Source organism: Tubulanus polymorphus, chromosome 11 (assembly GCF_964204645.1).
Source record: "Tubulanus polymorphus chromosome 11, tnTubPoly1.2, whole genome shotgun sequence".
Taxonomy (NCBI): domain Eukaryota; kingdom Metazoa; phylum Nemertea; class Palaeonemertea; order Tubulaniformes; family Tubulanidae; genus Tubulanus; species Tubulanus polymorphus.
In genome coordinates, this window is record NC_134035.1 from 7215135 (window position 1) to 7225457 (window position 10323).

The window sequence follows — 10323 nt, forward strand, 5'->3', positions numbered from 1 at the left end:
GCCTGTTTTGACAGTGAAATCACTGAAGTGCATGCGAATTTGCCCCGGAAATAGACTTGCAATTTTATGCATGTACCTTTTTGGTATTTTCGAAATATTAAACATATATAGGCCTATGTCATCCGCAACCTTATGATTCTACACACTGCATATAAGATAGACAATGACAATCTATAATGAAGAAAATATCAGCAAAAGGCAGATGAAATTAAAGCCACACTGTAGTCATGGTTGACAGGTTGCCTCTCGTCGTTTACTCTAACTGTCAACTGTCAACTGTCAAACGCTGTTAACACTGACCGAAGAACGCAGTGTAACTCTACACACGCACTATAATGTCGTATACTGGACTAGCACCGCATTTCCTTTTGAAGAGAATGTCCCTGTGCTGTCAACATTGGTAAGTAATTTTTAAGAATATTCCATACTTGGGAGAATATTACCAGGTACCTTTATAGTGTCCGATGTTGGTCACACTAGGATCATAGAGCGATGGAGTTTATTGTGGATACAACCACTTCCAGGACGGGTTGAAGGGAGCAATAGCTTTGATTCAGTGTTATAAAACCTACAGTGAAAAATTGATTACTGACGAGTTAAATTTCAAACTTGGTAGGCTAAGTTATGAAAATATTTCTTGCTCGTTCATTTCATCGATATTTTCATGGTTACAGATGCCGTTCGCAAATCTTATAACTGAATCAGACATCATGGAAGTTATGCGAAATCACATGCTGCTGGATTGAGTTGGCTGTCAAGAGGAAACTAACACCATAACGAATCTTAGAATAAACTGACTATGTCTAATTCTTGATTTCTTAAATCGATAAGTAGATTACTACAATTCGTAGTAAGGTTGTGCTTTTTCATGGTTTGTTAGTTTTGATTTTATTTTTGGAGTTAATTATGTCATATGTAAACCATTTGTTAATCATAAAATGTTATTTCTATATGTGTTTCAAGTATATTTGCTTGTTTCTGGTTTTATTGGTAGCTTATCAGGCTAACATTTCGGTTGGTATTGAGTCATATTCAGATTTAATATGATCTGCAAACAGGTTGGGTGGAGGTCTAGACGCAGACGTTGTTATTCCATGTTCATACGACGTTGGACTGACATGTTATAATTTGGTTTAAATCTAGTTGGATATTGGTTGTTTTATGGCGTTGATTTCTCGTCGGACTATGAACGTCGATTCACTTTTCAAAATCATTCTACAGACGACGTCGAAACAGAACGTCGTTTCAACGTTGATTCAACGTTGATGTGCCCACTGGGGCCCTGGTCCAGTGTCATTGCACTGTGTCGTACACGCAGCAACTGTTGGTAACGTAGACATTTTATACAATGATCAATGTCGTGAGTATGGAGGCATCTCGACTAGGACCTTTTGCCGATCGTTAGTAGCATTGGTGAATGTTGGTGAATATATGATAATAATCAAAAGGATAACGATAGGATTTTGGCAAAGAAGCAGAAAACCCTGATTACAGTATAGATGTGTAGATTATTACAACCGACTTAGAGATATTTTACATATTTTCAAGCGTTATCACTTTATGCAACAAATGAATGAAACCGAAACGAATGTTCTATGAACTCCATATTCCATGCGCGTAAGTAAACGTGAAACTTTAACACGTGTGAACATTGGAAATTGGAACCCAATCCTTAAAAGAAACGTAAAATTCAGAGAGACCTGAGCTAGAACCTAGTCTTTTTTTCGCAACATGATTGGATCATTCGTGAAAATTACAAGCACAACAGCTGGCATTCCCTTTTGAACAACGTAGTGCGGTTTTATTTCAACAGAATCTTTCAAGAACGCGATTCTATTTCAACGGAATATTTCATGTTATGCAGCTATCAATGTGAATCGTGAATCCTGACCTAACCCCCCCTCCCCCCAAGTGAGATATACGTCGGATCTGCATATAAGCCTGGGCGTATCAACATCGAAACGTCGTTAGGTGGATGGCGAATATTAAATGTTGGTTGCTCGACGGATGTCTGACTTCCTCTCTCTCCAGGGATTTTTGTTGGGAGTCTCGGAATTCTGACGAAAATATTCGCGTGAACGTGAAATCTTGACGAACAGAAACTTTTAATCATATTGTTAAAAGAATAACTGTTCCTGTCAACCTAACACGTGAACATTTGGTCCGACTAGCCCATAGGTGGCGTTTTGACGGAAGGCCGCGGCTGAGTCCGTGTTTCCATTGACGAGTTAAGGTCTGCGATGGCAACGGAACCACAATCATTCTCTGTAGTATTACTGCTTAAACATAAAGTATATACATGTATACCCACCAAGAATCTAAAGAAATTCTTGTCGTCTCCGAAATAGAAAAAAACCCTTAAGTTGAAAAATTTGCTTTTCATCTTGTCTCCTTGTCATGAATTTTTGACAAATGATGATCTCGGATGAAAGTTTTTGGTGAATTGTGATTTTAAGCTAGGTGTTTAAGTATTAAAGCCTGGTATAGGTGTTGATATCCTGTTAGGGGGGGGGGGGGCGGGGGAGGTGGTCCAGGGTTCACATTGATAGCATATAACCTAAGTATATAAGCTATAGCTGGATTAGAGTCACATATTCACGTTTGTTCTGTAATAGTAATCGAAAACGGAACCGATTTCCAATTGTGTCTGCATTTCTGAACTACTTAATTCGCACAGTCTCACTGATTTGTTCGAATCTGTTTGTAAATTTGCAGACTTACAATTGAAACTTATGGAACAAAATGATAAACATTCAGTCGCACTTCGAACATTAACTGACATGAATCTGCCTGACATTGTTCGCCTTGCGCGAATACGTTTCCATCGATATGTCATCAGACCCTGTATTCCTCCAATTTGAGCCATCGTTGTAGACTCAGTTGTTTGTTCCACGATAGTTGATGTAGACCATTCTACAGGAGAGGTAGACGGGTTGATGGTTGTTGAAGGTTCTGTGGTAGTTGTTGTAGGTTCCGTGGTAGTTGTTGTTGGCTCTGTGGTAGTTGTTGTAGGTTCCGTGGTCGTTGTTGGCTCTTTCGTAGTTGTTGTTGGCTCTGTAGTAGTTGTTGTATGTTCCGTGGTAGTTGTTGTTGGCTGTGTAGTAATTGTTGTTGCCTGTGTGGTAGTTGTTGTTGGCTCCGTGGTAGTTGTTGTTGGCTCTGTGGTAGTTGTTGTTGGCTCCGTGATAGTTGTTGTTGGCTCTGTTGTAGTTGTTGTAGGTTCCGTGGTAGTTGTTGTAGGTTCCGTGGTAGTTGTTGTTGGCTCTGTGGTAGTTGTTGTAGGTTCCGTGGTAGTTGTTGTTGGCTCTGTGGTAATTGCTGTAGTTTCCGTGGTAGTTGTTGTTGGCTCTGTGGTAGTTGTTGTAGGTTCCGTGGTAGTTGTTGTAGGTTCCATGGTAGTTGTTGGCTCTGTGGTAGTTGTTGTAGGTTCCGTGGTAGTTGTTGTTGCCTCTGTGGTAGTTGTTGTAGGTTCCGTGGTAGTTGTTGTTGGCTCTGTGGTAGTTGTTGTAGGTTCCGTGGTAGTCGTTGTTGGCTCTGTGGTAGTTGTTGATGGCTCTGTGGTAGATGTTGTAGGTTCTGTGGTAGTTGTTGTTGGCTCTGTGGCAGTTGTTGTAGGTTCCGTGGTAGTCGTTGTTGTAGATTGTATGGCTGTTAAGTAGAGACTATCAGCTTGAGAGTTCCATGAAATAGACACTAGCGAGAATTGGCAACAGCTTGTGTTTACATGCTTCCTCCATACCTTTTTTCTGGCAAATTATCTCTTGGTCGTTCGTACATTCTCTTTTCTCCCATTTTTCACCCTTATTGTGACTTCTTACGCATAATTTGCTCGAGTCAAATTTCTGATTAATGAAATCATTATCGGCATTAGCATACGTCGGTTTTCCCCCACTTGCTATCCACAAGTAAGTCTGAGTTGCCAATGTCGCACGTAGCCCCAGCCAAAAGTCATTTCTGTCGTGAGGTCTGTTGTATAAAAGACACATAATTATAGTAAACTTTTTAGGGATTAAGACTATAATACAAATTAGCTAGATAATTTGTCAATAAAAATTTGTATGATATCATTGTTTGATACGTATTTGTCTGATAATTCGATATTAGGGAAGTTGTTCAGTTGTTGTTATCAAGTCGCCATATTTATGTCGACATACCGCGATATATCGCGTCAAGTCGACATGAATATGTCGATATATCGTGACGTTTTGATGACATATTTCGTTTTCACGACCACTTTCCTCGCGACAAGTCGACATATTCATGACGAATTACAACTCAGTCGTCATATCACTGGTGTCCTCATCTTACATTTAGACATGTCTTCAAATGACGGCTTGTCCCGTGGAAAATGGGCAAAAAAGCGAAATTTGTCGTGATACAGTCACGATATGTCGACATCTTCATGTCGACTTGACGCGATATATCGCGGTTTGTCGACATAAATATGACGACTTGTCGAGTTGGAACGCGACATCTCGAGGCCCTTTATCGCTTCCGTAGATACGACTACCGAATTTGGCCCAGACAGTCGCTCGTGAAAACGGTAGCGTTTACTACGTACTTGTCGTGTGCCAGGAATAGCTGCCCAGATGTCTACGGAAGCGATAAAGGGCCTCGAGATGTCGCGTTCCAACTCGACAAGTCGCCATATTTATGTCGATATATCGCGATATATCGCGTCAAGTCGACATGAATATGTCGACATATCGTGACGATTTCACGACAAATTTCGCTTTTTCGCCCATTTTTCACGGGACAAGCCGTCATTTGAAGACACGTCTAAATGTAAGGTAAGGACGCCAGTGAAATGACGACTGAGTTTCAAGTCGTCGTGAATATGTCGACTTGTCGCGAGGAAAGTGGTCGAGAAAACGAAATATGTCGTCAAAACGTCACGATATATCGACATATTTATGTCGACTTGACGCGATATATCGCGGTATGTCGACATAAATATGACGACTTGTCGAGTTGGAACGCGACATCTCGAGGCCCTTTATCGCTTCCGTAGGGGGCAATTAAATTGTAGCTGGTGGTCTCCAAAATCAAAGCCGTGCAAACGAGTATCAACGTGCTAGAATCAAGGGATCAGTACGGAAGCGATAAGGGGCCTCGAGATGTCGCGTTCCAACTCGACAAGTCGCCATATTTATGTCGATATATCGAGATATATCGCGTCAAGTCGACATGAATATGTCGTCATATCGTGACATTTTCACGACAAATTTCGCTTTTTTGCCCATTTCCCACGGGAAAAGCCGTCATTTGAAGACACGTCTAAATGTAAGACGAGGACGCCAGTGATATGACGACTGAGTTTCAAGTCGTCATGAATATGTCGACTTGTCGCGAGGAAAGTGGTCGAGAGAACGAAATATGTCGTCAAAACGTCACGATATATCGACATATTCATGTCGACTTGACGCGATATATCGCGGTATGTCGACATAAATATGATGACTTGTCGAGTTTGAACGCGACATCTCGAGGCCCCTTATCGCTTCCGTAGATCAGCAATATAACAAAGTAAAATGATCGATTCAATGACGGTTAGGTGATACACGTGTAGGGCTATCTCGACCGAGTCACGGGGAGGCCCTTCATTCATCCCAAATTAACTTATCAACTCACAAGACGGTCTCTCCAAGGAATAAATCTTCGTCAAGGGACATAACTGACGGAAGATGTGCTTCGACTCCATAGTATCTCATGCACATTTTTTGTGCATCGTCCAAAGTTAGTTTCGTGTCGACGAACATGAAACATGAGCTGGTCGGGGTGTATTCATGCCAGCCCGCATCACACGTAGCAAACACTAGAATCGAAAACGGAAAGAAGAAAATCTATATCTATTATCTCTCATTATTTGAACAGAAAGGTCGGAGCCAATTCTGAAAATCGAAGTGTTCTAAAACACATTCTCCCCTGCAGGGATTCGAACATGATGGCATCGAGATTGCCACGGTACGAAACTCATCCACACTAGACCGATCGCGCGGCTACACGCAGCTTAGATGATGTCATTATCAGCCAATCAGATATCCCGTTATATTTTAGCCCGGGTTTTTCCATTTATAGTTCTTCCGTGAAATTTACCTCGGCGATTATACAACGAGCAATCTGATTGGTGCCGCAAGTTTTCGCGCGGCAAAGCTGCGCATGTACCTGCGCACCCGGTCTACTATGGCAGGGGCTCGTGCCGTGGGTCAGTGTAGCGATGCCATCAGGTTCGAATCCCTGCAGTAGGAGGGTGTCTAAAACAATGATATGTTTTCTGAAAAAAATACATTCAAGCCAATCAGAATTGTTTCTACGTTTTGAACGTAAACATACGGAAGCGATACGGGGCCTCGAGATGTCGCGTTCAAACTCGACAAGTCGTCATATTTATGTCGACATACCGCGATATATCGCGTCAAGTCGACATGAATATGTCGATATATCGTGACGTTTTGACGACATATTTCGTTTTCTCGACCACTTTCCTCGCGACAAGTCGACATATTCACGACGAATTGAAACTCAGTCGTCATTTCACTGGTGTCCTCATCTTACATTTAGACGTGTCTTCAAATGACGGCTTGTCCCGTGGAAAATGGGCGAAAAAGCGAAATTCGTCGTGAAAACGTCACGATATGTCGACATATTCATGTCGACTTGACGCGGTATATAGCGTTATATCCACATAAATATGGCGACTTGTCGAGTTTGAACGCGACATCTCGAGGCCCTTTATTGCTTCCGTATAAACAAGAGGTTTTGCTTCCTGTCCAAATCTGAAATTCTCATTACAATCGCAATGTCTCTTGTTTAGAAAATGATTTATATATATGCATACCTGTCAATGCAAAATCAATAAGAAAATAGATCCTCAACAAAAACATGATGATACTACCAGTTAAATTCCCCAACGGTGTTTTGCAATTGAAAACAAATTCTTCACGCCTCACGCCCAATCAATTGCAGGAGGATGATAAATTTCCATACTTGAGAATCAATTTTTTGCTGATCACCGAATTCATGGTTAGTGCTGAACGCTAAATCCTTCAAAAAGTTCGATGAAATTCCGCACGTAATTACTGTATATCACGTGGTACCGAAAGAAAAGTTAAAGTAAATTAGACCGACAAGATGGCTGCGTCCATTAATTCCACTACGACATCAATTATAAGCCTTCGTAAATCAAGCATATATATTCTGCCTTCGTTTATTGACATAAGTCAAATCACCAGATAATTCGATGGAGCCATAACATAGGCAGTAGTCCTAACTAGAGGGGGCTAAGTTACTTTAATTCCAGATCCGTATCTAGCGTGGCTCAATCGGTAGCAGTAAAACTGATAAAACGTCTACGTGTATAATGCAAGACTTCAGTTTCTTTCCGGTCTTCGAGTTGATTGCTTTTACACTAATCCCCTTATTACTGTCAGTTTCGGTTCAATCGCCATAGTTTCGTCGGATGCCATTTGTTCACGCAGATCCGGTTTACGTCGAGATCTATTCTGTCGTGCGGCACGGCATCAATTTGTCTACTAATTATCGAAAATTAGCAAATCGGAAATACGTCGCCGCACGAAAGCCTTTTATATGCTATATTATCTTCCTATGTGTTTCTTTCTGCTGGTACTTTTTTCAAAACGTTTCGCGCAAAGCGTAAACAACTGCAGTTCAGTACATTAGGGCAATGGAAAGCTAGTTTAGGACCCCATACGAATAGTCAGATTGCTTATTGATATATCTTTATCTCTGCTAAAACAGTACTTAGATTTCGGAATTGTCGAGCCGAATATGAAAGCGGGTCCTGAACGTTTCCGTCTAAAGTGACAAATGAGGATCGTATTGGACGTTTGTGTGTAACTACAGCAGCGTTTAAATACGCATGTTAGCAGCGACTTTAGATCTTGATCTTGAAATAGGGAATCATCCCTCTTACTTATTTGATTGGGCCGATTAATTCTGATTTGATTTGAGTTCTGTGTCCCTTACAGATCCAACGCACCTGTCGGGAAAATGGGTTTTACGTCGGATGATCGGTGACATTTCACCGATTTTAAGCTCGATGACCTGCACATTCAACCGCAGTAGGTTTTGGAACGACGGACTGCAAAGTCTGCCATGTGCCGGAAGTCTCAAGATGATTCAAATCTTCGGTCAGTATGTAGACTAAACCTATTGAATTCGAGGAACAGTTAGAAGGCGACAAGACCTTACGATAGCGAAAAAGGATATTTTTGGGAATCGATCCTGACGTACTATATAATCTCGAAACAAAAGAGACAAACTTTTTCACTGTAACCGAAAATATTTCATAAAAATAATTTCCAATTTTCATACTCAATTCAATTTCAATTTATTCATCATAAATCCAAATTGTAAGATTATGAATGAAGAAAAACAACGCTAACAAACAAAAAAAAAACGAAAAAGATGCACAATAAAAAGAAAAAAACTAATAGAGGTAATAATATTATATATTATATACATACAATAAACTTTAAGTGGTATTTACAAGCCCATGGTGTATAAATTTCGCGACATTCCACAAGATTGGTTTATTTGGTTTAATAAAGGCCGAAAGAAAAGAGTCTAGGTTTAGATTTACAATACTATATTTAATTCTTAGGTTATCCTGAAGTTTACAATATAAAAGAAAATGTGATTCGTTGCCGATTGCGTTACAAGTGATGGAAATACGATTTGATTGATCAATGCCAAGTCTCCTTCTTCCTTTTTCAATTATGAGATTATGACATGACATTCGAAGTTTCGTTATTGCTGATTTCAACGAGTGACCTTTTAAGAATAATGAATATGGTTCTAGCTCAAATTTTGATTTAACAGTTCTATCAAAGTTATACCGGCTGTGAATCGGATCATTGATCTCTGAATTCCAGAAAACAAGAAAACCCTCCTACATATATTTACATATATTTACATACAATTCTAGTTGATCTGGTTATTTTTGGATTGTGCCCGATATTTTCCCATGGTTAAGATTACAGTCGGATGGGGAGGGGGAGGGGAGGGGAGGGGAGGTATAGGGAGAGGGAGAGGGAGAGGGAGAGGGAGAGGGAGAGGGAGAGGGAGAGGAGAAGGAGAAGGGAGAGGGAGTTGTGATTGGAGATTGTTTAACAGTCGTTGAACTCTGTCCCGTTGAACGAGTCAGTTCAAAACCTTCAACAACGTCACAACTAAAAACATACAAAATGATTATAACAGATGGTCAAGAGTCATCAAATGAGTTAATATTGGCTCTTCTGGAGATTGAATTCTACGATTTTCTATGGCTGCCTGCATGAGATCCTTGCGAGATGATGAAACAAAGCCACATTCTTCAAAGCGACTGTTTTCTAAGTAAATTGAGTTAGCTGTTCGTGAATGAAGTAACAAGGCAACTCATCGAGGTATTTGTGGGGACTACGATTATTCAAGAAGGTTTCATATTGTTTCTTTGAACAAAATTGATCACAAAGAGATGATATGCGCATATTCATCGGGAGCACGTAGCGATGCTCTTAATGCAGGTCGGCATCTTTTGTTAAGTGCCAGTTTTTGGTGATATAGATGCCTCAAATCCGTGACCGTACGCAGCACATTGCTATCGTGCAAAATTATCTTTTTATTGCTAGAGCTCGATAAAGAGAGCTGCTCTTTCTCTTATTCGGTTACGGATATTGGATTGTGAACGCGTATGTTCAAACTATATGATATTCTTCGTGTAGATGTACGTGTTTTAGAAAGACAAATCAGAACTGTTAATTCGATGCCAGGTCTTCACAATTTCTCGGTAGATAAGATCGGATTGAAGTTTCTGAACAAATCAAACGACATTAAACAATCCCACGGAATATATTTTGATCTCGACGAGTTAAAGAGTCGGATGTTCAATCGGATTCAACACTTCTAGATTGAACATTGTCGAATAGATCGTTACGTAGTTTCCACGCATAGGTCAAAATCGTTTTGCGAAAAATATTAATGCGTGAAGATATCGACAACAGTTAGAGAGATTGCGAGAAGAATGCATGGAATCGTGGGCGACGCGTACTTAACTATACGGGAAAATTCATAATAAAGAAAATCGAAGTGAATTTAGTAGTGTGAACTTTGCCACTTACGTCGAAGACGAACAAAGCCTCGTTTGAATGGAGATTTCGAGCTGTATGTAGGAGGCTGTCTCCGGTCACAGAATCCCGCTGTTTGTTTTCCGTCCGAATACAATAATCCCGCATATGATTAAATCCGATTTGCGGGGAATAACACAATAAGACTATATAAGCAGCCGATGCTCTAAAGCTAGGGACCTGATTTTATTGTCTACGA

General features: G+C 40.5%; 1 protein-coding gene across 1 annotated transcript; it reads right to left on the reverse strand.

The window, feature by feature from the left end:
- Positions 1–1003: 1003 nt before the first annotated feature.
- LOC141912976 (uncharacterized) lies at positions 1004–3737 on the reverse strand. Its single transcript, XM_074804415.1, has 3 exons — positions 3725–3737; positions 2941–3648; positions 1004–1062 (listed from the first exon to the last, which is right to left on the reverse strand). The coding sequence occupies exons 1-3, from the start codon at positions 3735–3737 to the stop codon at positions 1004–1006; spliced, it is 780 nt and encodes a 259-aa protein (XP_074660516.1).
- Positions 3738–10323: the final 6586 nt, after the last annotated feature.

Excerpts from the sequence above, each read along its gene's own strand:
- LOC141912976 (XM_074804415.1), bottom strand. Across the intron at positions 1,063-2,940 it reads TACCACAGAACCTTCAACAA|CAACCTGTTTGCAGATCATA; the intron begins CCATCAACCCGT and ends TAGACCTCCACC.